This window comes from Ordospora colligata, assembly GCF_000803265.1.
Source record: "Ordospora colligata OC4 chromosome Unknown contig_01, whole genome shotgun sequence".
Lineage (NCBI taxonomy): Eukaryota > Fungi > Microsporidia > Ordosporidae > Ordospora > Ordospora colligata.
In genome coordinates, this window is record NW_014575407.1 from 223840 (window position 1) to 249587 (window position 25748).

General features: G+C 39.6%; 15 protein-coding genes across 15 annotated transcripts; 7 read left to right on the forward strand and 8 right to left on the reverse strand.

Annotated features, from left to right (window-relative positions):
• Window positions 1-2: 2 nt before the first annotated feature.
• Window positions 3-10382, reverse strand: M896_012010 (FAT domain-containing protein; the record flags this gene model as incomplete). Its single annotated transcript, XM_014709101.1, has 1 exon — window positions 3-10382. The coding sequence occupies one exon, from the start codon at window positions 10380-10382 to the stop codon at window positions 3-5; it is 10380 nt and encodes a 3459-aa protein (XP_014564587.1).
• A 250-nt stretch (window positions 10383-10632) lies between these two features.
• On the reverse strand, window positions 10633-11004 carry M896_012020 (uncharacterized protein; the record flags this gene model as incomplete). The annotated part of the gene is made up of 1 exon (XM_014709102.1): window positions 10633-11004. One exon carries the CDS (start codon window positions 11002-11004, stop codon window positions 10633-10635), a length of 372 nt encoding a protein of 123 aa, XP_014564588.1.
• An 84-nt stretch (window positions 11005-11088) lies between these two features.
• M896_012030 (uncharacterized protein) lies at window positions 11089-11826 on the forward strand (the record flags this gene model as incomplete). The annotated part of the gene is made up of 1 exon (XM_014709103.1): window positions 11089-11826. The coding sequence occupies one exon, from the start codon at window positions 11089-11091 to the stop codon at window positions 11824-11826; it is 738 nt and encodes a 245-aa protein (XP_014564589.1).
• Window positions 11827-11977: 151 nt separating this feature from the next.
• On the forward strand, window positions 11978-12673 carry M896_012040 (uncharacterized protein; the record flags this gene model as incomplete). Its single annotated transcript, XM_014709104.1, has 1 exon — window positions 11978-12673. One exon carries the CDS (start codon window positions 11978-11980, stop codon window positions 12671-12673), a length of 696 nt encoding a protein of 231 aa, XP_014564590.1.
• A 91-nt stretch (window positions 12674-12764) lies between these two features.
• On the forward strand, window positions 12765-13958 carry M896_012050 (putative transcription initiation factor TFIIIB; the record flags this gene model as incomplete). Its single annotated transcript, XM_014709105.1, has 1 exon — window positions 12765-13958. The coding sequence occupies one exon, from the start codon at window positions 12765-12767 to the stop codon at window positions 13956-13958; it is 1194 nt and encodes a 397-aa protein (XP_014564591.1).
• Window positions 13959-14078: 120 nt separating this feature from the next.
• Window positions 14079-14348, forward strand: M896_012060 (uncharacterized protein; the record flags this gene model as incomplete). The annotated part of the gene is made up of 1 exon (XM_014709106.1): window positions 14079-14348. One exon carries the CDS (start codon window positions 14079-14081, stop codon window positions 14346-14348), a length of 270 nt encoding a protein of 89 aa, XP_014564592.1.
• Window positions 14349-14800: 452 nt separating this feature from the next.
• On the forward strand, window positions 14801-17032 carry M896_012070 (uncharacterized protein; the record flags this gene model as incomplete). Its single annotated transcript, XM_014709107.1, has 1 exon — window positions 14801-17032. One exon carries the CDS (start codon window positions 14801-14803, stop codon window positions 17030-17032), a length of 2232 nt encoding a protein of 743 aa, XP_014564593.1.
• Window positions 17033-17036: 4 nt separating this feature from the next.
• Window positions 17037-17597, reverse strand: M896_012080 (ribosomal protein L10-like protein; the record flags this gene model as incomplete). The annotated part of the gene is made up of 1 exon (XM_014709108.1): window positions 17037-17597. The coding sequence occupies one exon, from the start codon at window positions 17595-17597 to the stop codon at window positions 17037-17039; it is 561 nt and encodes a 186-aa protein (XP_014564594.1).
• A 254-nt stretch (window positions 17598-17851) lies between these two features.
• On the reverse strand, window positions 17852-18121 carry M896_012090 (uncharacterized protein; the record flags this gene model as incomplete). The annotated part of the gene is made up of 1 exon (XM_014709109.1): window positions 17852-18121. One exon carries the CDS (start codon window positions 18119-18121, stop codon window positions 17852-17854), a length of 270 nt encoding a protein of 89 aa, XP_014564595.1.
• Window positions 18122-18372: 251 nt separating this feature from the next.
• Window positions 18373-19572, forward strand: M896_012100 (putative phosphoesterase; the record flags this gene model as incomplete). The annotated part of the gene is made up of 1 exon (XM_014709110.1): window positions 18373-19572. The coding sequence occupies one exon, from the start codon at window positions 18373-18375 to the stop codon at window positions 19570-19572; it is 1200 nt and encodes a 399-aa protein (XP_014564596.1).
• Window positions 19573-19779: 207 nt separating this feature from the next.
• M896_012110 (subunit C of CCAAT-binding factor) lies at window positions 19780-20391 on the reverse strand (the record flags this gene model as incomplete). The annotated part of the gene is made up of 1 exon (XM_014709111.1): window positions 19780-20391. The coding sequence occupies one exon, from the start codon at window positions 20389-20391 to the stop codon at window positions 19780-19782; it is 612 nt and encodes a 203-aa protein (XP_014564597.1).
• A 106-nt stretch (window positions 20392-20497) lies between these two features.
• On the reverse strand, window positions 20498-21874 carry M896_012120 (calcineurin-like phosphoesterase; the record flags this gene model as incomplete). The annotated part of the gene is made up of 1 exon (XM_014709112.1): window positions 20498-21874. The coding sequence occupies one exon, from the start codon at window positions 21872-21874 to the stop codon at window positions 20498-20500; it is 1377 nt and encodes a 458-aa protein (XP_014564598.1).
• Window positions 21875-22097: 223 nt separating this feature from the next.
• On the forward strand, window positions 22098-22955 carry M896_012130 (uncharacterized protein; the record flags this gene model as incomplete). The annotated part of the gene is made up of 1 exon (XM_014709113.1): window positions 22098-22955. The coding sequence occupies one exon, from the start codon at window positions 22098-22100 to the stop codon at window positions 22953-22955; it is 858 nt and encodes a 285-aa protein (XP_014564599.1).
• Window positions 22956-23102: 147 nt separating this feature from the next.
• Window positions 23103-24437, reverse strand: M896_012140 (uncharacterized protein; the record flags this gene model as incomplete). Its single annotated transcript, XM_014709114.1, has 1 exon — window positions 23103-24437. One exon carries the CDS (start codon window positions 24435-24437, stop codon window positions 23103-23105), a length of 1335 nt encoding a protein of 444 aa, XP_014564600.1.
• Window positions 24438-24500: 63 nt separating this feature from the next.
• Window positions 24501-25712, reverse strand: M896_012150 (uncharacterized protein; the record flags this gene model as incomplete). Its single annotated transcript, XM_014709115.1, has 1 exon — window positions 24501-25712. One exon carries the CDS (start codon window positions 25710-25712, stop codon window positions 24501-24503), a length of 1212 nt encoding a protein of 403 aa, XP_014564601.1.
• Window positions 25713-25748: the final 36 nt, after the last annotated feature.

Sequence of the window (25748 nt, forward strand, 5' to 3'; positions counted from 1 at the left end):
CATTAAAGCCACGCAATCCATCTTGGATCCACTTGTCCAACATTCAAAATATCCATCCATTTGCTAACCATCGGTATAACATTGTAGGTTCCATCTTCGCTTTTGCCAACAACATGTCTCACCTTCTCCATTCCTTCTCTACAAATCTTTTCTACCATCTCTTCTGCGCAATCCTCAATCATTCTACTTCCAAAAACCTTCAATGCATCCTCGTACCAATCTCCTTCATTCAGCACTTCTGCAAAATGATATATAACAGACAAAAACGTTCCTTCTATCCCTTCTTTCCTAAAAAACTTCTGATATCCAGGGCTTATTACTCCATCTTCCATCCTCCTTTTACTCAACACATCATGTATCTCATTGCACACCATCCTATTCATAAAACATCCAGATTCTTTAGTAACCACAAGCTTTTTTACATCCCTGTCTATAATTGAGAGCAGATACAGAAATGCCGTATTCATAGAATAGCTCACAAGCATCCTGTCTTTCATCCAAAAATACCTTCCATAGCTCTTACACTCATTCTTGAAATACTCTTCAATGCTGCTGTCATCTCTAAACGTATTGTACATCTTCTCATATGCCTCTTGCTTCTGGTGCTTCGTCACATCATATCTATAAGTGCACGGCTCAATCTCTATACCTTCTTCTCCACATCCTAAGCATGAAGTTTTCTTAAGTGCAATATTCAGCGCATATCTTTCTCTTTGCGCACATATCACTGCCTTTACATCATTCTCTATGCTTGCATCTACTTCTTCATGCTGTATACATCTATCTTTCTTGACATTTGGACATTCACATGTCGTGCCTTTACCCTTGCTCGTAATATCTCTGGTCGCTCTCTTCAACATCCTGCTTTTAAGATCATATTTCCTTCCAATCACATCCATCTCCTCTTCATCTATTTCATACAACGATGCAAAATGATTCAAATACAGCAGTACACACTCATCCACACTCATTCCATACTTATTCAACATCCTTTCATAAACATCACTCATTTCATGCACAGGCTCCTTGAAACACTCAACAACAAGGTCTTCACACATTATCACAGGCACAAACAGCTTCAACTCCGCTTCTTTTCTCCTCAACCTCACATGTTCACCCATGATCTCATTAACCATCAACGACATCTGTGGCACAACCAGCTCTCCTCCATTTCGTCCCTTCATCTTTCGTATCTCATATCTGTATATCCTTCCATCACTTCCTCTAACATGAATCCGGTTTCTACCAATCCTTTTCCTATGCAAATAGCTCCACCTTGGCTCAAACATCTCAATATTCACCATGCGCTTGTAGTTGCTCCTTATCTCGCAGTACTGCTCAAACATCCGATGCTCATGTACAGATCTATGAAGCATCATATTAATCCCTGCTTCGCCAAACCTATCATTCTTACAAAACGATTCCTCAACAGCCCTCTTCAGCTTGCTTCTAAACTTAACCAAATCGGATATCTCCTCAAGAGGGCACAGGCTCTTCATCCTAAACACACATGATATCACCTCATCCTTCAGTTCCTTACCAACTCCACAAAGCGATACATGCGATATCATCTCATTAAGAACTCCCACTTGATCAATCGCACTTAATGCCTTTCGGCCAATCACATGCTGCACTGCATTCTTCAGAATCTTCTCTATATCCTCATAAACCAAATCTTCCTCCTTAAACCTGCACGAGTTGAACGACTCATAGATATAGCACTGCATCTTCCAAAGCTCTCTCCCATACCTTCTATTCTTCACCTGATTGTACACTCGCATAACATTCTCTAGAAAAACATTATAATGCTTCTTCTCTGCAGCATCGTATCTTTCATTCCCACTCGCAGGCTTCATTTTCAGCTTGTTCATGTGCATCATAAACTCATTCTCAGACTTCCTAGGATACATACGCATCCTCAACCGCTCTCTACACAGCTTCAAAGGTCGTACCACTGCTTGTGAATACTCTTGCGCTATCTTAACAAGCACCATCTCAGCAACACTTACATCCTTCTTGTCCAGAAGCTCAATAAACTGAGGCACAAAATACACAAACCTAGACATATCTGCCTCATACAGTATCTTTTCAAGCAAGCCTTCTTCACATACACTTCCGTCCTTCTTTAATATCCTCAGCAGCTTCAATATCCCCTTGCACGCATTCTTTCCATCACTGTATATAACACCCTGCAGAATCGCCAAAAAACTCTCTTCATACTCCACTCTCTCTTCTTTCTCTGCTCTGCTCATCAAAAACTTTCCCCATGCAAGCCAGCTCTCACCAAGCGCATTACATACCTGTACAGATTGCAGGTAATATTTCTCTGCCTCAGAAAATTTACCCATCTTCTCACAGAACATTCCCTTCATCCCAACCAGTGTCGAACACTGCATATCATTGAAGTACTGGATGTTCGTCAGATTGCATTGGTCAAATCCTGTTTTGTATTCGCATTTACTAAGAAAACACATAAGCTCATGCATAACCTTCTCAAACGCATCACACACCTTAATGCTACTCAAATCAAATACCTCTTTCAACTGAAATAGCGCCACATCATTGTATTCATGCGCAATCGCTGCTTTCGAAAATGCATTCAGCACTTTTGCCATCTCATTCCCTGCTCTAATCGCAATCTCTCTTCTTATTTTCATTCCATTTTCATTTCCACTACTCTTCGCACCTGTATGTGCCATTCCTACATGGACTCTTCCATTCATTTGCAAATCTCCATATCCTCTTGTGCCAGTATTGTTGTCCATCTGAATTCTATCAACAATCCCAAGCTTAGAGTATGCATGCACTCTCCATGTTTTAAACATCCCCCATATTCCAATCCCATCAAGAGCACATGGTTCCTTGTCCTTCCATCTGAATAGAACAGAGGCCAGTGTTTCTCCATCCGCTTTGCTGATTAACATCGGCTCAAATTCAATCATCTCAATCATAATTTGCAAGTACATCTGCAGTTTAAATCCAATCCCAGAGCATGTTGGGTATCTTCGAAGCTCCTTAATTCCATCAGAAATACATCCTCGGATCTTCTCAAGAGACGAATTAACAAAAAACTCTCCAAAAGCTTCATAAAATCTCTGCTCAAACCTAGGCCCTACACATTCAAGTTCACTAAACTTTCCTAATGCTCCCTGATTTCTAAAGTCACACATGTGCCATAAGCACTCTTTTTCAAGCTCATAATTCTTGATATGCACTCCATATTCATAACAAACATCCCACTGCTGCAATTCCTTTGCACATTCAACCCATCTCTTCTGCCACTCACCATACTCCTCCTTCTCAAACGATATCTTGCGATCATTCGCCTTCTTCTGTACTTCCTCATACTTCATCTGTGCATCTCTAACCTTTCCGATCTGTTGTAAAAAGCTTGCTTGCATCGTTTCAGGAAAAATACACATACTGCGCCATATTCCAAACATCCCGTCTTCATCCAAAAGCCTTTCATATATCTTCATTCTTTGCTTCTCGTCTGCATACTCCAACATCCCATACCATCCATCTCCACCTGAAAACTTCTCAATCATCCTATCAAATCCATCCTTACACTCATCCTTTGCATATCTCAGTATACACTCAAATCCTTGCATAAAACTTTGAATCACTTCAGGCATGCTTGCCATTTGCTCAACAAACCCTGAAAACTCCTCAAACACTTCTCCATAATCTGCTCTTTCAATCCTGTATATCGCTCTCTTCAGAATTTCAGGCAAGACCTCTCTTACAGAGTCCTGCATGATGTAAAAGAGATCTACAATCTCATTAACACTCATCCCATCACTATAAACATCAATTCCTTCAATTGCATTCTGTAGTACATTCTCTATACTTTCAATGCACATATTTGGTTCTTCTTCCACACATTCTTTCTTCCATACACTTCTATCTCCTATCCCATAACCTCTACTCTTCTTTACCGTAATTCTAACATCATCATGTGAGTACATCATCATCACCAGAAATACATATTCAACCATTCTGCATTCCTTCCAGTCCACATTCAACAACCATCTGACTCTTAAACTCTCATTACGAGGCACTATCACATCTAGCAAATCAATACATCCTCTTCTTAACTCCTTACTTCTAGAACACAGTCCCTTCATAAAAAATTCATGTGCTTCATTGCCTATACAAACTCCACTGTATTTGTACTTATTCACAGCAGACAACGTTAACATCCCCAAAACATCCTCATCACATCCCTTTGCAGAAAGTTGATCAAGTATCTCCATCTTCCTTGAAAGTGATATTCTCAAATCAGGCATCATAATACACACTTTGTTGCTTACCATCTCAACACCCAATATCTCATTTCTAAGCGCTTCCATAAACATCGAACACATCTCACAAATCACACTCTCCATCCCTTCAGTTTCACTAAGTTCATATGTTATCCTTTCAATACCATTCTCTATCCATTCAAAATACTTTGCACTTTTGTTTTTGTTATATTCTGCAATCAAGAATTTAAGAATCAGCAAGCAACTCATTAGGTCTCCTTCCACATCCTCGCTCATCTCTGCATCCATAATGTCACACAAGATACTCATCAAGTTATACAAGCTCATTCCCGTATACTTGATTTCATCATTCTCAATATGCACACAAATCTCTTTATAATCTATCATCTTTCCTTTCACTATTCGTTGCATAGTTCCTATCATAACCTCTCCAATCATCCAAACACTCAATGGCACAACCTCCAGCATGGCTTTAATCACTTCCATCTTATACTCTTCACACTTATCTCCCTGCATCTCCTCTTCAACTGCTTTCAACATCCTTTCTGTATTCACCTTCTCAGGTACCAGGTTCAAAAGCTCTAGGTTCAGCTTCAGTTTACATCCTACAATCATTTCATCAACACTCTCCTTCTCAGAACTCACATATGCTGCAAACATCATAGTATACACATTCATCATTCCTTCTTCGCAGTATCCTTCTTCCATCGTTTCATTCCACTTACAGTATCTATCATACAACACCCTAAACAACCTAAATCCAATCCTTACCTGCGATCGCACATTCGACTTAATCAGCTTGCATATCATCCCAATAAGCTCTATTCCTATTCTTTTGCTAATCAACTTAGGCCTAGACATCATCAACGGAAATAATATCCATCCACTTGTCTTCGATCGTACCTCAGACCTCAGCACAACTAGCATTATCTCTTCAAATACTGACACATCCGTTGTATCAACAAGCCTTTCTAAGCAATATATCGTATATCTTCGGTCTTGATAAGGCATCTTAAACGACATCTCAAAATACATGCTGCCTGTCTCAAAAGTACAAAGATAATACAGAAGCACCCCTCTTAAATTCACATTCTGTATATTCTCTCGAGCATACCTCAAAAGCTCCTCACTCTTTATCCCCATCCCAACAAAAAGCTCTATCAGCATGTGCTTGTTATCTCCAAAGCATTCAACAAGTCGCTGGATCTTCTCCTTGTCTTTCTTGTCAACACTTCTCAACATACACTTAAGCGTTTGAAGACTCAGCTTGCTGCTAAAACACTCAGGATCAATCCCTTCAATCATCACAAACCAAGGATCATCCTTAAATAGCATCTCAAAATCTTCCACACTGAAAAAACTAATACATCTTCCTATCAGTCTCCTTATTTCATATCCCCCTTTCGCTCGGCTTCTCATCTCAGAATACATCCCAAGAATCACTTGCACATCAATCGTCCTCATCTCATACCCTATCAAGCAAAGCAGCTTGTATGCATTCAAAAACACCTTCCCATCAAACAAACGCACTCCCTCCATCCGGAAATATGCCTGAGAAATCCTCTCTGCAATCATATTTTTCATCTCAGACATCATCCCACTGAAATCATCAGATTCATTACACAGATTCACACATAACTCATACACTGCAGACTCATGTATCCTTCGAATCATACATCCAATAAACTGCGTCCCAATCTTTCCTATGCTGCTCAAAATCTTTGCATAAGCTTTCTTTGCATAATCCTTCCCATATCCATCCAAAGCCACATATGTCTCCAAAATCTCGCTATACACCTGCTCTTGCCCCTTCAGCAAAAGTCCAAGCTCAAGCGCCTTAAAAAACATAGAATTCCTTTCGTCATGCATCATCGCCAAAAACTCCTTTGCTGTTCGCATCTCATTCAGCGCTTTCATAACCATCATTGTAACTCTAGAGTCTTCAGGCATCTCAAAAACATTGTGCATTCCAGCAAGCAGGATAACTGCCTTGTAATCCTGCCTTTCATTCATCATTATCTCCACTTGCTCAAACAATATCTTCCTTACATCAATAGGCCTCTGTATATACATCCTTCTTATGCAATCTGTTATATCTTCACTCGCATGCCTCATTACATGATCCATCCCATTTCTTATCTCTTCTACATTCTTCGAATACTTGATAACTATCATGTAAAACTCCTTCATCCAATACATCAGCTCGTTGCCTTCGTTTGCAAACTGATGTTGCCGTGCTTCTCCATTTAAATATATCTCTTTCATACATCTGCTACACTTCACTTCAGGTAGTCCTTCCATACACATCTCTATACAATCTCTAGCACTCAACTCACTCAAATTCTTAAATATTCCACCAATATCAACAACTTCATCGTCTCCTCTACTCCTCTCACACTCACATCCTTTAAACATCTCTTTTCCAACATCCTCATATCCATTATGTGCTCCTTCAATCTCCTTAAGCTCTTCATTATGCATTGCATTATCAATAAACTTACCAATCAAGTATCTCATTTCAGACTCATCAAACATATCTCCTCCATTCGTCACACAAAACACAAATACCTCGAGATGCCTTATCATCATCGTCCGGTTCAAAATCACATACTCATTTTTCAGAAATTTAAATATAATTCCTTTGTGTCTGCTGAGTATTCCCGATGCTTCATTCTTCATCGCCTCCAAAAGAACCCGCTTAGAAAATTCAACCACTCTTTTGTTAGTATCATACAATCCTTCAACAAATACACCAAGCTCACTCTCTAAATCATCACTTATTCCTTCCAGTCTTGCACATCGTCTCATCATTCCATACTTATATCTCAGTATAAAAATCACAAGCTTCAACGGCAGTTCGTAGTCTTCTCCAACAGGTGGTATAAAGTATCCATACACATTCGAAAACATCTTCACACACATCCTTAGTCTCACCATCTCTCTTGGCGGCATCACTGCTGCTAAACACAACATTCCATTCATGCCTGCCTCCTTACTCCTCTCATCAGATAATTTACACAACCCTTCAAACTTCAAAAACATGCTTCCGTAAAATTCACTCCAAAATCCTTCACTCTTCTTTCCTATTGCTTCATATCCTTGTTGTATCATCGTCAAAAACATTCTGAATGGCATCTTACTATCAATATCCCTAAAAGACTCAGCAAGTGCATCAAGTAGCACCTCACATTCAGGTAACATATCCATCCTCTCATCTCTGCCTTTATAAAATACTATCATCTTATTAATAAAACCTAACCCATAAATACTGTGCAAGAGCTCCTGTGCATCCTCCTCATAGCATGTCTCATAACAACTAAACAGTCCAAGAATTCCATCATATATGCACTGCATATCAATCCATATGTCTGCCAATCTCACATCCTTCTCCACTTTCCCCATATATACATATTCTAATACATCAAGCACTACAACCTCAGAATTATTTATCTCGTTAACAATCTCTCTCAAGTCGCATGCCACTTTCTTCCTTTTCACTGTTTCTATTCCAATCATTCCACATAACATTTTTGTAACAAATTTAAATGCAATCCTTCTCTCCTCGTCTCCAATATCCTTTCCACACACCTTTCTGAATCTTACGATCGTTCCCTCAGATCTAAATTCCATCTCTCTGCACTCATATCCTCCCCTGAGCTTCTCAACAGCTTCAAAAAAAACACTGCACACTGATATATCTCCACCAACCATCATTTGCATCACTTTAGAGTTCATGTTCTTTACATTCCATTCCCCATGATCTACAAGCATCTTATGATAGCTTTTCAGTTTACCCAAAATCTTCGAACATAACAGCGATGTTCTTGAATCTCTCAGGCCCTCATAAACACCCTTAATGATTTTCTTCCATACATCTTCAAGTCCTGCAATCTTATCATGTTTTGAAAAGTCAAGCACATACATAAGAATAGATAACGCTCTTATCCTTGTGCCCATATCAAGGCACATGCCTTTCTCGATCGGCCTCACAAGAACATGAATATCCGCTTCTACAAGGTTCACACTTACAGGTAGTGCAAATATCAACCTTACAAAAATCTCCTTCTTTTGGCTGTCATAAAGTCGCATCAGGTGCTCAACAATTCGAAGAAAATTGTCAAAGATGTACTTCTGGAAAAACGCACTGCTCTCAGGCATCCCTCGGAATGCCTCAAAAATCTCAAACAGAACCTCAAAGCACTTTATGTTCCTCACATCCTTCGTCATAAGAACAGATATAGTCCTGTGCATTAGAAACACATTCGTACGTTTTATCTTCTTTGAATTGTTGCTAAAAAATAGCACCAAGTGCCTTACTGTCCACTTGACTTCTTCAACCCTTCCTTTCCCAATCTCGGTAAGAATCCATCGCAGCCCATAAGACACAACAGGATTGCCCAAAACTGCATTCTTACACACTGCCTTCCAAACTCCAATAAACCTCTCACTTCTGATCCACAGTTCAAAGCTTCTCTCGCAAAAACATTCGGAAATATCCATTGCTACATTCTCCCACAACATGCTCAACACTGAGTAAAACTCCCCTACAACATACTCACTCCAACCAACCTCACACAAAAACACATCAAACGACCTTTCAAACATCTTGCGCAGTACATGAATCTCAGTGGTCGAAAACCTATCAATACTTCCGATCTTATCAGCCATTCTGATCCTCCCCATCACCTCCTTAAAACAGCACACAAACAAAAACATCATCTCCTTCAATGACTCTTTGTTCTCTTTGTACACACCTTGGCTATGTATTCTTGCACACGAACGATCTGCCCCATCTGTATTTCCTTGTTTTATTTCATTTTCTTTATTCTCATTCGCTTCTTTACATTCCTTGCTTATCACTCCTACAATTCTGCAAACACTTGTAAATATCGTGTCTAAATCATAAAAACTCCTGGCATAAATCGGACTCATATCCTCAGCATCCACAGACCTTGCTACAAAGTGCTTCAGTGCTGTGTCCATCTCTCTCAAGCACATCTTCATAAGCTCAATGTGCACTCGGAGCTTCCATTCATTGCCTTCAATGCCCTCGCTCAATTGCCCATCCTCAATCTCATTACATATCTTCTCAACCGAGCAGCAAACAGTTACTACAACCTCAGATATGTGCACTACAAAATCTAGGCTCATAGACTTACTAAGTACGTCCCGAAACAACCCAAATAACTCAAAAAATACCCTGAGTCCGCTCATCCCAGAACCAAGCATGTCCGGAGAAAACAGAAAAGAGAACATATCGACCTTCTCTATTGCAAACAAAAATGCATCTTTACTCCCTGCACATACCTTTCCAAAGCAGTAACATATTTCCCTTCGCATCTCCAAACACTCAGGTGGGCAATACGCCATTCCTACCAGTGCAATATCCATCACAAGCATCTGATACGTTCCCATTCTCATCAGCACCGAGGCATTCTCACACGTAAGCTTCAGTAATCCACATATCATAGAACACATCTCAACACAGAAAACCCTTCTGTGTGCCGCAAGGTCCATGAATTGCCGGTTGTCAATCGCAATCCTTACATGTCGATACGCCCTGGCAAGAAACTGTTCAAGCTTAACTTCACAACGTCCCACCCCCATAAAAAACACATATGAATGATCAAACATCTCGCCAATTGCAAAAAGAGACATCTCAATCAACCCCTCGTCTCCCGTATCAATGTTGCCAAACAAATCGTGCATCACTCCAAATACAACTCCGGCATGTATATCTCCTAGCTCTCCAGATATCACTCCCGACCTGCTGAGTGAACTCAGAAGCTTCATTGCAAGAATCATATTTGGCAAATTGTCACTCTTTAATGTCACGTGAAGTAGTTGCACCAGCTCTGCTCCATGCGTCTTTCCAAGCACAAACTTACTCAATATCCGGAGCACTGTGTATCGTGCCTCATTTCCACCTGATGTAAACGGCGCTTTCTTTTCAGGTTCTGTGTTTCTAAGCACCCCAATCGCAAACACTGCCAACCCCTCAAGAAAGTTGTGTGGAAAGAAACACGCATCAAGGAATGCCTCACTTTCGACATACTTCTTTAGTTTTTGTATCTTCATATCGTTCGACTCATTGCCCAAAAAAAGCTCGTTCATCATGGGCTGTTCCTTTTTTTCATTCTTGTCGAAAAAATTGCTCTCCCCTGGCCTCTTGGGCTTCCAAAGTAATTCGGAGTCTCTGCAGTCTTACCTCTGCATGCTTCACTACAAACACATGAATAATGCATTAACTTGCTATGAATTTATTTAAAATTATGCTCATGCAACATTGATGCTTTTTATGCATCGTTCAGGTTGTTTTACACTTGAATCAATATACTGATATATAGTCTTCAAACGCACTCTTGTATCACAAAGCATCCATGTCTTTTATCATGCTCCTGAACGTAGCAAACATCTTTCTTTTTGTGATGATGCGATCTTCTTCATTCTTCAGAGCATCTTGCGATGCATTAAAATAGCTACTTGATTCTTTATTGTCTCTTATATGCTGAATGTACTTTGTAGGAATCTTGTGATGCGGGGTTCTCTCTTTCAATTTGCTACACAGTTCGATTGTGTCCTTAACGGTATCCGCTGGAAATGCCATTTCATTTCTGTTTTCACAGGTATTGGCCAGAGACTCAAGTTTTGATGCTATTACAAGGCAGATAGACTCTACATCCGATGTGTCTACTTCGTTAAAAAACTTGACAACTGCGCCACCTCCTTCTGTTTTCATCAGGGTAGGTGCACACCTACATCTATGAGTTATTGTAAGCACTCAGGATATGCATAATACAGATTCTTGTTATTGACATAGCCCATGGAGCAGCAATTCATACTGAGACTGCATGAATCCATCAGACATGTGGTTGACTTGAAGGAGTCACTAATAGATATCCAGAGTAATGGAAAGGTGGTCTTGACTCACAAGCTCAAGAAGTACCCGGGTATCATTGTAAGACTGCCTTGTATTGTTGAATCACAGAAGAGCATGGACAACAGGCAGTACTATAAGGTTGCAGATATATCAACATTAGTGATTGTGTATCCACATGATGGGTTTGATTTTGACAGGGAGCGTGAGATACACGAGATGTGTGGATTGAGTCCTCCACTGAAGTATGCAAAGGCAAGACGGTTCAGAAAGCGAAGCAACAAGATTGAACATGTTGAAGAGATTGAGAAGAGGGTGAATGAGCTGCTAGAGAAGGACATCCGAGCCAAGAGTGTTGAGATTGTGTCGAAGGATGACAAGGAGGTTTCTGACGACCTGGATACGCTTGCAGCAGAAATTGAAAACAAGTTTGTAGATAAGATTGAAGTGCACGATAAGAATGTCCGGGATGAATCAGATGCCCATGCAGAGCTTATTGAAACTGAGGAGAAGCCGAAACAACCACGGAACAAGGAGCTAGAAAGCCTTGAAGCGAGTGTGGAGGAGAAGAGGAAGCAGGTTGAGAATGCACTGAATCCCATCCTTAAGAAGAGATTTGAGTTTCAGCTTTGTACACTTTTAAGTGAGTTAGAAGAGCTTAAGAAGCGACTAGGCATTGAATGATTGCATAGTTGAATAGATATGTTTTTATGGGATACAAGTATGAATAAAAGTAAATGAATACTGTATTGTGATTGGCAAGTCCTGCTTCATGCATTAGAGCAGTATTTCAGAAATGGTTTTGCAAGACGAAAAAATTACTCCTTGGGTTTGAATGAAGTCCAACATGAATCTTAAGATATTGAAGTTAGCAGCGGTAGAGATACTAGCACAGAGTGGATTTGACAGGACGACTGACCAAGCACTCAATGTGCTTGCCGATGTGATGAGGCTTTACATCGAGCAGCTTGGACATCGAATGAAGCAAAGCCACGAGAAGGGTGTTGTTGCTGAGTTGATGTATGGGATTGTTGTTGACGAGCTGTATGAGGAAAGTGAGTACCATACAGCAGAGCTTCTTTCGTTTCTGCGCTATCAGATTACGATCAAGAATTACCTCAGCGATAGATACAATGTGGGGAGCGAGGAGTCGATTCTGCATGTGCTGAGGGTTCTTCCGAAGAATTCACAGCTTCGGATGCTTATGAGAAGCGGGGGGAGCTTGAGCGAGATTAACAAGGTGGAGAGAGATGCTCTTGAGGAGGACCTGAGCATTGATGAGTTCACTAAAGTGTTTATAGAGTCGAGCCTAAAAGAAAATAGTAAAAAGGAAGATGAAGAATATAAATTTCAACTTGTTAGTTTTATTGGAGAAGAGGAGGGAACGAAGAAGATTCGAATAAGCGATGGGGAGTTTAACGGAATGCTGGAGGGAAGAAAGGAAAGACATGAGCTTTTTAAACAGCCTGTGACTTTTGCAAGTGACTTTTGTGGATGGAAAGACCGGCATGTTTTCAAGGAGTATGAATAATGCTTTGCATTGATGAAATTAAATGTATTTCTGGGACATATAAAAGGGGCTGATAATTTAGTTTGTTATTGATGAAAGGAGCTGGAACCCCATGGGAACGTGCCAGAACTGTTCATCGGAGGAATTCACAACCGACACGATGCATGGAGCAGTGTACTGCATGGTGTGTGGGATGGTGCAGGAGGAGAGCGGAATAGTTGCAGCATTGAATTTCAACACGGAAGGATGCAAGGCAACGCTGAATGGGCAGATGGTTGACATTGAGTCACGGAATGTTGGTACAGGATTTGTTGATCCGAGCTACTATATTAAGAACACAATAAGTGGAATATGTGCATCGCTTGGGCTTGGTGGAGATCATATTGAGTGCTCGTTCAGATGGTACAAGCTGCTTCTGCAGCACAACCTGAGTAAGGGGAAATCTATACTTTACACACTGAGTGCATGCATATATATTGTGTGCAGACAGGAGGGAACGCCACACATGCTGATGGACTTTTCAAATGCGCTTCGGATTGATGTGTTTAAGATTGGAAAGAGTTTTTTGAGGATAACGAGTATGTTGAATATAGACATACCTTTGATTGATCCGTCACTGTATATGCCACGGTTTGTGTCGCGCCTGAGGTTTGAAAGCAAAGATGTACTGAGTCTGTCACTGAGGCTAATCAGTAGGATGAAAAGGGACTGGATAGTGGTTGGTAGAAGGCCAAACAACTTGTGTGGAGCAGCACTACTGGTGGCATCGAGGATAGTTGGGGAGGAGAGAAGTATCTATGAGATTGCCAGGACTGTTCATGTGTCTGTGAGCACGATCAACAGAAGGCTGAAGGAGATTGGAGACACGGAGAGTGCGAATCTTAGCATTGAGGAGTTCAATGCGACATGGCTTGAGAAGGAAGAGGATCCTCCGGCAGTTAAGATGATGAGGGTGATAATGGAGAAGGTAAAAGAGCAGGAACTTGAGTCAGGAAGCAGCGAAAGCATTCCATACTCAACGCCTCAGAGCAGTATTGACAGCGAAGGATCGTACGATGAGGATGAGATTGATAGGAACATTCTTTCGCCTGAGGAAAGCAGGAAGAGAGAGATTGTATGGGAGGAGATGTATGGAGAGTTTATGAGTGAACGCGAAAAGCGAATGAAGAGTGGGGTGAAGAAGCATAGAAAGAAGAGAAGGATTGAGGAGTATGATTCGATTGTTGATGCATTCAGAAGTCTTGAGAAGAGAATGTCAGGGAAGCTGAACTATCAGGCAATTGAAAGCATCTTTGACAATCTGTGATTTACAGATCACATTTTTAAATAAAGCATTGCATGGCATTGAGTTTTTGTTTGTGAATCTTTTGAAACTTTGCAGAGAATATGTGGTATAAGTAGCTGGTGTATGCTTTGAAGATATTTTATGGCAGATGAAATTACCAATGAGATTGAAGGGGAGATTGAGGAACTGCAGGATGTGTTAAAAGATGAACTTAGGAAGCAACGAGAGCTTGCTGATGTAGAGGAAGGACTGCTTGAGCAGACATTTACGCTGGAGAAGACAACTGAACAGCACAGAGAAGTAGCATCTGCAACCAAAGCAAAGATGTTTTGGAAAAACTTCAAGTATTTGATTGCAGGGATAATTGCAGGTGGATTCCTTCTGATTTATTTGATTTCTTTCATTCTGTAGTTTCATCTACTGTATGTATATAGACATATGAATCCAAGTGAATGTATTGACTTGTAATTAGATGATATTTGAGTGTAATACAAACTCAGTAAACCATCTTTATAATGATATTTTTGTTGTAGAATTGTTTAGTATACTTTAGTAAAGACGTTTGGTAGAGATGTTTTTCAAATATATTTGGGAATTTCCATTAACAAATGTTATCTTCTGTTCATCAACATTATTAGGATTACACGAATAATATAATATACGACTGATGACACAGCATCTAGTTAATAGAATGTAAAAGTGCAATAATGATCATGCATATACATCAAAAATAGCGTTTTATGTGTATTAACAAGCATAAATTTACATTAAACATCGCAATATATGCAGCATACACTCACTGTATTCGTATCATTGGTGTGTCTTGCTTTCAGACAAATTCAAGAATTCCTGACCCTCCCTAAATGAAAAGTAGGCTTGAGGAACTCCTCTTCAAACTTAAGAGCGATCCCTCAGTAATGCACGAAATAGAGTGCGAAGTTGAAAAATACATTAACCACCCAGACCTGTCGCCTGTTAAAGCACTACTTGCGTCTAACACAATGGAAGCTGTTTTCTATGCATTGAAGGTTGTTGAACAGCGAATCAAGGCCAAAAAGATGGCGGGTGTATCTTTGAGAGATGAGGCGGAGTTTATGAAAGACACAGTCAAGGATGTAAAAACAAGGAAATCGGCACAAGTGTTTGCCCTACTTGGTCTTTACGAATGGCCCAACGAGTTTCCTGAGTTTTTTTCGATCATAATTGACTTTCTTTCGTATGGAGATAAGATGGGATACATGGTACTGGATAATTTTATGTACCTGTGCAACTACAGCCAGGAAATCAACGAGGAGAGGAAGAGCGAACTGAAGAAAGGGTGTGCAGTTATGGCAAATGCATACATGCCGTTGTTTGATGACTCTCATGCGGAACATATTATTCCTATTCTCACAGAATCACTGAAGATGATGCCAAAGACATTTGATTGTGGAATTGTGCTTAGGAGAGGAGCAGAGTTTCCAAACAAGACGATTGAGTTTTTATGTGATGGAATGAGCATGTTTGATTTAGGGGACGTGGTTGAGCTTATATCGAAGATGGAGGTGTGTCAAGGAGTGATAATGTGTTTGAATGGATTGAAGGACAAGGCGCCGAAGATCCGTAATCTATGCAAGATGTATGACTATGTGTTCAAAGGGCTTAGGAAGGATGTGTATACATTTGGCGCATCAATAGAGTTCTGGACGAAACTTTTTGGACAAGGCAGCTCACCTGAACTTGTTGCAGAAGTACTGACGGAGGTTGTTTCGATATATCTGAGCATTGACGAATATCAGAGACAAGAAGTGGAGGGTGAGGTGTATGGGGTTTTCAACGTTGTGTGCAAGAACTATCCGAAGTGTGCCGTTGAGTTTTTGAGCATGAATGGAGACTATATAGGAAGGAAGCTTGCACTTCACTTTGTAAGGAAGGTTTTTGGAGCACCAGGTGCAGAACTGATGACCGACGGACATGAATTGAAATTTAAGGATCCTGTTGTGTGCTGTGGACTTGCTTTGTGTAATAAGGACTTTTCAGCAGTGGAGTATATTCAATACTTTGACTTGAATGAGAAAGAGCCGTGCAAGCTGATAATCAGTATTCTTGAGATGTTTGAGCTGTCTGATGAGCAGTTAAAACATATACTAGGCCAATGTGATGTCAAGGACAAGACGTATGCAAATGATGTGATCGCCGAGTGTCTTATGAAGCTTGGACAGGAAGAGCAGTTTAGTGGAGAATGGACACATGATGAACTCATGAGACTTTTTTTCTATCTTAAAAAGCGACCTGGGAATTTCCAACAGTACGCAAATGCATACTTTGAAGTGTTTCTGAAAAGGGAGCCGTTTGATAGGTGCTTTGCAATTCTTAAGATGTTTGGAAGCATTCCTAGCGAGGTATTACAAAGGATGTATTTTGGCATAGACACATACATGCTTAAGGACCTGGGATGCTTCAACAGGGATCTTCTTGGATACATTGATGAGCAGAGGCTGTTTATCAGAAAAGAAGTGGCAAGGCTTGTCAATGAATGGAAAGAGATTGAGGATCCTGAGGATCTTGTTTCTTGTACAAAGTCGTTAGTGCAAGCGATTAGGTATTCGATGGCTCGTTTTAAGAGCAAACATATGATGTATCCGTGTATAGATGAGCTTGTTGAGATTTTGCAGATTGATGATCCTGGCGTGGTAAGAAAGGTATCTGAGACATTCAGTATATGCCCTAATAATTTTGATACGTTTAGAGCTGTGTATTTGTTTGTACTATCGTATAATTCTGGGGCATTAGAAAGCACGCACCCATCGATTGTGGCTTCTTTAGCAATATGCATTGTACAGGAGGATGGAGCAAAGGCATTTGCAGAAGTGCTTGGAATAGATCTACAGAAATGCATCAATTTGCGAAAGGATGTAATGAAGTCTCCTACAAGACGATCACAAGCACTTATTAGAGTGTTTTTGCAAGATTACAAAGGAAAACCACTTAACTCTCTGTATGCAAACACCTTCAAAGTCGAGGGACAACACTTTTTCAAGAAGACAGCAAAGAACGAAGCCAACGCTACTGAGTTTGAAATCAGTAGGTCTTTTTTTGAAAGTGAAATCCAATAAATCTTTAATTTTCAGATACTCTTATCAAGCCTGAGGACTGCATGATACAAAGGACAGGTAGTTTTTTTTCCTTTAGTCTTTTCCCGAAGAACTTAAGGATGGCTGCCTTTGAAGCATCGATTGTATCTTTTTGTTCGCACACAACATAGTCTTCAGTCAGCTGCATTTGTCCATCCTTGCAAGAAACTGGCAGGAGTTCCTGTATATTTTTGTTTCTGACGGCCTGTTTTTCTATGATACCGCGATGCTGAGCAACATCATTTTCTTCAAGAAAATCCATGTAGTGATATGACTTTATGGTTTCCATTGCAGCTTCTCGTCCAAATACAAGAAAGTATGTTCCCTTTGGCACAGATGGGATGTTGTAAAGTGCACTTGCCATCTTCTTCTTAACAAAAAGAATTTTTGCTTTTCCTTCAAACTCCTCTCTCATCTTCTTGATCATAATATTCGGAAGATCCGGATTTGTAACGAATGCCACACATGGATAGTCTTCTGCATACTTCTTGATTTTCTCCAGATCATTATTTCGTCTTTCCTTATTTTTCTTTGAAACGGTTCCCATACTAGGGGATATGCATTTTTCTATTCATAATGGGATGTGTTTTTCTATCATGTTATGCTATGCTGTTCGTAATGTATATAAGTTTCATTTATGGCAGTATGAATTTTACTATCATGTTATGGTATTCATAATGATAAACCTTTAATTCACATTGTTAAGCTTTCCCATTACAATGCATAGCATATGATGCATCTATTTAGCTTAAATAAGGCGATTGCAATTATGACCTGGCTTTATGTACTGTAATATGTGCTTCAGATAACACCTATGTTTTTCATGATGAATACTAGAATTACAGACGAGACAATGAACATCACCACTGCAAACCATGTCAGTACAATGCTTACTTTTGCATCTCTTTGATACGTATCTACATACATTGCTTTGCTTGGATTAAGTATCACAAAGTGCGCTTCATCATCTGCATTCAAGTGCAAATTGCTCTTTCGTATCTCTTCGGCCCTTCTATCTATCTGTGCAATGAGTCTGCTCTTATGCTCATTTCCTATAATCAGGTTCAACATACAGTCTCCTCACTTCAAGTTATTATATTGTTTAAGGAGGATTAAGGAGTGTACTCACGTCCCTTTATTTGAAAGGAGGCTTATGCATCTAAAAATAGTGATGGTGTTATTTAATGCAAGAACCTGTGAATCTTTGAACCTGCATTATCACAAGTGATAATATATGCATAATATTGAAATAAAGCAAACGTGCCACTTGCTGCAGTTTTCTGTTTCAGGTTTTGTTTTTTAGTATGGACAGGGGCAACAGTATGACTCTACTTCAGAAGAGACTGAATGCATTCTTCAAGCTCAATCAGGAACGAATCCAGCATGGAGACATAACAATTGCAATGGGAAATGAGGCATGTGACCTTGATTCATTCATCAGCTCTCTGGTTGTAGCATATGCTGAAGATGCGATTCATGTGGTCAACATGAAAAAAGATGTATTCATGGCAAAAGGAGAACTGATGTGGATCTGTAGTAAGTTTGAGATAGATGTCAATGACCTAGTGTTTTTTACAAAGCCTTCACTACACTTTTCTAAAAAGGCAAGAAAACTTGGTGCATACTTTGAATTTGAAGGCGAGAAGCATCAGGTAACAGGAAAGAAAATCAAATTATTGCTGACTGACCACTGCAAGCCTGCTGATGTGTTTGATGATTGTGAAATTGAGCTGATAATTGACCACCACGCACTTTCCTCACATGTTTCACCAGCAAAAAGAATGTACATAGACCTGGATGTTGGATCAGCAACTACGCTGGTTTCTAAATACCTGGGAGACGATCTTACAAAGAAAACACACTGTAGCACACTTTCAAAAAGATCAAACAAAGTGAGAGACATGGATCAGGAAACACTTTGCTCTGCATTTGCAAGGCTTTTACTGATTCCCATTCTTATTGACACTGGGTACCTTAAGAGACGCACAAGCCATTTTGATGTCTTTGAATACAGGAAGCTAAAAACGATGGCCGGTATAAGTAAGAAAGAACTGAAGTGCATAGTCAAGGAGCTGAAGTGTGCAAGGCACAATGACTATGAGCACGAGACAAGCCTTATTCTACAGAAAGACTTCAAAATGTTCAGTCATAGGAAGTTTGTATTTGGAGGATCTACAGTTAAGTATTCGTTTGAGGACTGGGTAGATAGAGAAGGCAAGGAAATATCAGGAGTGCCTCTGAAGGAGATAGGAATGGCATTGATGCTACAAATAGAAAGCTTCCGCAAATCCATGGGACTTGACTTCTTCTTTGTTGCAACGAAGAACAAAGGAATCAGAAGTATAATATTTTCAAGCTTTCCATTCATGAAGAGCCTTGTGAGTAGGAATGGATTAAAGGCCATAAACTACAAAGGGCTTGAATACTACAATGCAGACAAGAAATTTACCAGGAAGATCCTTGTTCCAGAAGTTATCGATATTATTGATAGCTATGTTCAAGGAGTGTTCAGCAATGACTAAATAAAGCTTGATATAACATTATTATTTAGTTTACAATGAGATTTATTATTGTTTATATAATTAAAACAGTTAAGATATTTATATTTGCAAGGATTGAATCACTGATCATAAATAAATCAGATACACTGTTATTATCTAATACTTCACAATTTGTTTATTACAATACAATATCAGCTGAAAGGTCCTGATGCTGTTTCAGTAGGCATATCAAGAGTCATGTTCTCTATTAAATGAGATATCAAAGGCATTTCTATAATCGCTTGGATGCACAGTATTTCCAGTTGCATCAGGAACGTCGCCAATCCCTCGGCATTCCCGTGCATAAAAGTCTTGCTGATGAATCTGTGTTGCCGGCCCATTCATCATCATTCGCTCATTAAACATATGCTGCTGCATATATGCTTCCTGAGGCTCTGAGTCAATGTCTTCTCGGCTTTGCATCTTTTCTGATCCAATGCTATTGAAAACATGAGCAAAGTCATTCCTAGGAACGACATATATCAAAAAGTCAAATATTTCCGAAGTCTTCACCGCTGCTGTCAGATCAGACTTCTGCAGAATCCTCCGGTTGTTTTCCTCCGTGTTTATCCAGGCACGAAGCGTAAGCTCTTCAACAAATTTCTCAGTCACCATTGAAAACAAAATCGGTACTTCTGATGCCACCATCCGCACTCCCTCCTCAACCTTCATCAGTCTTTTGATCCTTGCCAGCGGCAAACTCAGCTCCTTAAGTATTATCCTATCCTCCGCAGACTCCTTGAATACCTGATGCCAGAACTTACTGATCCTTTCGTTTGATAGGCTGTAACTACTCTTCATCCCTTCAATTCGTCAATACAAGTTAAATATGTTTTCTAACACAAAACATGTTTCAAATCATTTAAACAATCCAAATCTTTAATGTTACACTTCTCTCCTCCAGGTATCATTCACTTTCAAAACTTACTTGTAATACCTCATTCCCTACAGATTTATCAATTTTCCTTACTGCATATCTCACTGATCCTTGCACTTTTACCCTTTCATTCTCACCATACCTACTTGGATTCACAACTATGTATGCGCCAGACCCCTCTGTTCCTTCATAATCAGGTGCTGAAAAAATAGTCACTACATGCCCATCATGATGCATTTTATATCCATCATCTACCGCTTGGTGGCTCCGAACAAGCAATTCAATTCCATTATCTTCAAAAAACCTCTCTGTTATGCTTTTTCCGAATATAATACCTGCTCCTCGTTCACTCTCCTTCGTTCCTTCAATCTCATCAGGATCAGACCATAACAACCCTCTCAACACTACATCAGTGTATGAATTTGTCATCCTGTACATCTCTTGCACCTTTTCAAGTATCACAGGCTCCTCAGGCAACCCTCCATGAACCACAAACACCTTATCATTGACCACAACCGCTATTGGCAATGCCTGGAACACATTCTGGAACTTTTGATACAAAAAATCACCGTTGAATGTATATTTCCTGTTCATCTCTTCATAAAATCCATATTTCCTGTTGATCTGCAAAAGCTCATGGTTACCTCGTGTCATTAAAAAGCGATTCGGAAGTAGGATACTTAATGAAAGTAGAAAAATAAAGTTCTCTACTGAATGCGATCCTCGATCAACATAATCTCCGTTGAAAATAAAAACATTCTCTTGATTATACACTTGATTAAAAACATTCAATACATCAAAGTATTGTCCATGCGTATCTCCAAAAATCAACACTTCATATTGACTATCAATATATACAACATTCTCCCTCCCAAGAAGAATGCTTTCTCCTTGAGATAAAATACGCTCTATAACTGGCGCAGCAATAATATCTCCATTTGCAATTTTGCTACACATTTCATGCAAGTCATCCCATGCCAGTCCACTTTCCACTCCAATCGTCTTGTAATTCAGCTTCATCCTTGAAACCAGATATTCAATCTCAGACATGTTCTTTTTATTGCTTCCAATCTTGTCATACATGCTCTTAAACTCCTTGGCCATTCCCAACCTCAAATACAATGCGCATATCCGCTGCATTGCCTTATCATTCTCTAAATATTTTAGCGACTCAAGTGCAAAAGACAGAGACTTACGAAAGTTACCTCGCTTGTAATGAACAGTAGAGATGTTGTATGCCAATAAAGACATCTGCTCAGAAAGTGCGGTATCTCCATTAGATACAGAAGCACATCCAGATGCCTTCAGAAGAGAAGATTCGTACATCTTTAACGCCTCGCCCATCTTCTTCTGTCTGAAAAGATCATTTGCTTGCTGTCTACTTTGCTCAATCTCTCTTATATCCATTCAAGGGCTCTTGCATACTGATTTATACATCAATTCAATCATTTTCATCATAACTATATTCAGGCATTGGCCTACACACCCAATCCAAAAACCTTACCATTAATTGGAGCTTGATCATGCCATGCGCCAATAAACACACTCTTGCTTTCAATCGCATTCATGCCTAAGAATAAAATCCACATATGTGTAAACAATCATGGGGATCACATTCCCATTCATACTCATGAATATTTTCATTATATACACCGCATCATGCCGTACGGTATTAAGAACTGAGGATATTAATGCCATAGATCAAGTAGATAGTGATAAAGTTAAAGGTATGAACGGAGCATTATCAAATAATGATGATAATGTTGAAGCCATAGACCAACCAGATAATGATAAAGCTGATGCCATGGACAGAGCAATAATATTAAATAATAATGACATTGGTGTTATGGACAAAACAATAGCAGAAGAACAGTTCTCAAAGGCATTTTGTGATACAATAGATGTAGAGGACAATAGACGTGTGGATGCACAAACATACTTCTCAGTAGCCAGAAAAGTACTCGAAATTCTACTCGAAGACGGCAACCATTATATTGAGAAAATCATCGAAGACATTTTCAAAACTCCATTGCATTCCACTCAAACAGGCAATGATGCAAAGCTCCAGGAAAGAGTAAAAAACAAGCTACTAGATATGATCAAACAAATAATCATTAACCTGCAAATAATGCTCTTTGATAATCCGGAAGGACTTAGAATCATCTTGAACACAAATACGAATAACGAAGAAGACATGATTACACAAAAACTCCCAAAAGAGCTTGGAAAGGAACTCCTTGCCATGGACAGCATTCCTGGATTTCTAATCGGCCACGAAATCGGCAATTACCAAAATATCATTGAAATATCAAATGAAATCAACCAAAAAAACGAAGCTTTCAAACTCAAGATCACTGTTCCAATATACAAAGGCTGGAAAAGCGCAGGAGATCCCACCTGTTGCATATCAACCTACATACTCTATGCAGTATTCTGCGTAGGTTTGAAGGCAGAGCCTTACTCCAGAACCCAAAGCACAAGCGTTTAAATAAAATGTATATCCTAAACATAATAAATCTTACAACAACTAATTTCATCAAAATCTTTATTAACAGCACTTAGGTTATACACCGTCAGCTTAGCTCGTAACAAGTGCTTAGAATAATCATAGATACTCAAATACTCAATGTCACTTCTACTTCCTCCTTTTGCTAGGCGAATCAAACCTGTTGATAAACACCGTCTTATTAACTATCCTGTTATCTATCTCGTGCTTAAGGCATTCTTTATATCCTACTCCTCCACATATAAATTCCCCAAATTGCTCCTCATACTCATCGATGCTCTTAAGTATCATCTCCTCAATCTTTATAAGGTTAGGATAAGCACTGTTTCGGAACTTCTCTTCATTTATCAGTTGAAATGATGATCTAAATAACCTTCGTGGATCAGACGCTTCCTTTTCAAACTCATTCATTCTGTCCACAAGCTCAGACCTCTTGTCAATCAGTGACTTTATCAATACAAAAAGCTCTTTCTTACTCTCAAGCTCCCCAATAATCTTTGTCATCTCTTCCACTCCCTCTTCAGTCCTCTCGTAATCTATAATATTCATCCCAAACATCTCAAAAAGGCTCTTCAACACATCCTTCTTCTTTTCATATATCTCATCTAATCGTCTTCGTTGCTCTTCTCCAAGATATTCATTATACTCTTCAAGCCTTGTAATGTTTTCTTCACTCAAGTTCATAGCCACCTCTTTACAATCAACATCCAGACGGACCTCTTTCCTCCTTATTTGCTCCTCAAGCATTACAACCTTGCTTATTCTCATCTCAACCTCCTTGTTATACTTCTTATGTAGCTCTTCAAGCACAAAAATCTTCTGATCAATTCGTACCTCAAGATCCGTCACACTCAATCTTGACAAAAATACACACAGCTCTCCATACAACCTATTCCTTTTCTTTTCTCTTCTTTCCTTCTCACTCTTCAACATGTCTCTATTTGCTTCTAACTCTCTCAAACGCTGTAAAGAAACTTCTCCAACATACTCCTCGTCTTTTCTTTCCATCTTTCCAAAATACTCTCCTTCTCCATTCATACACACAATCGCCTGAAACTCAATATCAGGAACCTCATCAAGTATTTCCTTAATCTCGTCCATCACCCGTTCCATCTTTTCATTAACTCCTCTACGTACTATTGCCACTCTTCCTATCTCATTCTCCACATATGCCTTCATTAGCTCCAGATTACACAAATTCGGCATTTGTGGCTCTACACATTCCATAAGTACGCATTCCTTGTTCAATAGGTCCACACTCATTCTAATCTCTTCTTCAGCGCGTCTTCTTCTACATTCAAAATCAGAAATCACCTCTTCAATCACCGTCACCACTCTATCAATGTCCTGCCTAAACCAATCAAATGGATGCTTCTTAATCCCTTCCAACGGCATCTGCACCACCATGCTATCATACAGCTTCTCCATCTTTTCCTCCACCCTTCTGATTTCAAATGAATCCATCACTCCCAACGCCTCGCAGGGATCAAATTTTTGCTCCAAAGCCATCAAACACTTCTTTGCAAATCATTGTTTAATGTTCCATACTCCCCCCTTCAGTTCGCAATACTCACCCAGCACCTCAAAAAATCTAGATGCATCACTAAACTCATTCTGTGCTATTCTTATAACATCGGACTTCCTCCACACGTCTTTGCTTATAAGCATCCCAACTATCCTCTTTCTCATGGTATCTCCTTCACACACTGCAAGCATCCCATTTGCTAACACAACCACGCCCTCAGGTAAATTCATCTTCACTGCATCCACATCAACCAACAACTCTTCACTCACTTTCTCCACCACACAAGGTTGCAACTTTCGAACTGCATTCATAACTCTCACTCCCATTATTTCCTCAGGTAGCACATTCATCCCTTCATCGAACCCCTTCAGGTAATAATACTTGCCATCTCTTCTGCACAGCTCCTCAAGAAGAAAATACTCCCCGTCAATAAAATTCTCAATATCCTTCATCAGAATCCGCTCATTATGGTTGAAAAGATCTAAAATACTATTTCTGATAGAATGGAGCCTCTTCTCATAAAATGCATTAGAAATAACGTATCGGCCATGCACAAAGTTTGTGTATGTTTGTAATGCATTCTTTACTGCATTTTCATCTTGATAAAGCAGCATCATCTCTGAAAAATTCACTACCTTCGAGTTCTCAATCGATTTCTTGAGTTTACCCACAGTCTTCCTTACTTTATCAGGCTTACCAATAACTTGATCATCTTTGCACTTCAAATCCATATCCTTCAATTTATACTCGAGCTCAATAAATTCCTCAAGATTCATCTTCTTGAGCTGAAAGTTGATGTTCTTCCTCCTATGCTCGTGCTCCTCTCGACTTTCTGCTTTTCTTAGCTGATAACCGTCACATTTATTTGCATCATCTACTTCAATGTCTTCATATTTCGGACTAAAAACATGCACACAATCGATCTTTCGAAGAAAAACAATGTTTGCATCATGATCTATCTTGGCATACCATTGCATAGATAATGGCTTGTGTCCATAACTCCCATAACTTATCATAGAACGATCTTTGGCATCACCAGCTACAGATACACATTTGGTCTTCGGAAGCTTCATCTTCATCTCCACGTATCCAAAGTCTTGTTTCAGACGAATACCTTCAATCTTAAGATTCTTTTCTGCCTTTGGAAGTCTGTAAAGCGATGCTGGCATTACGCACTCAACCATTTTTACATCGTACTCAGCAACGACTTTCATAGAAGGATCAAGATCATGCATAATATAGCCAGGCAT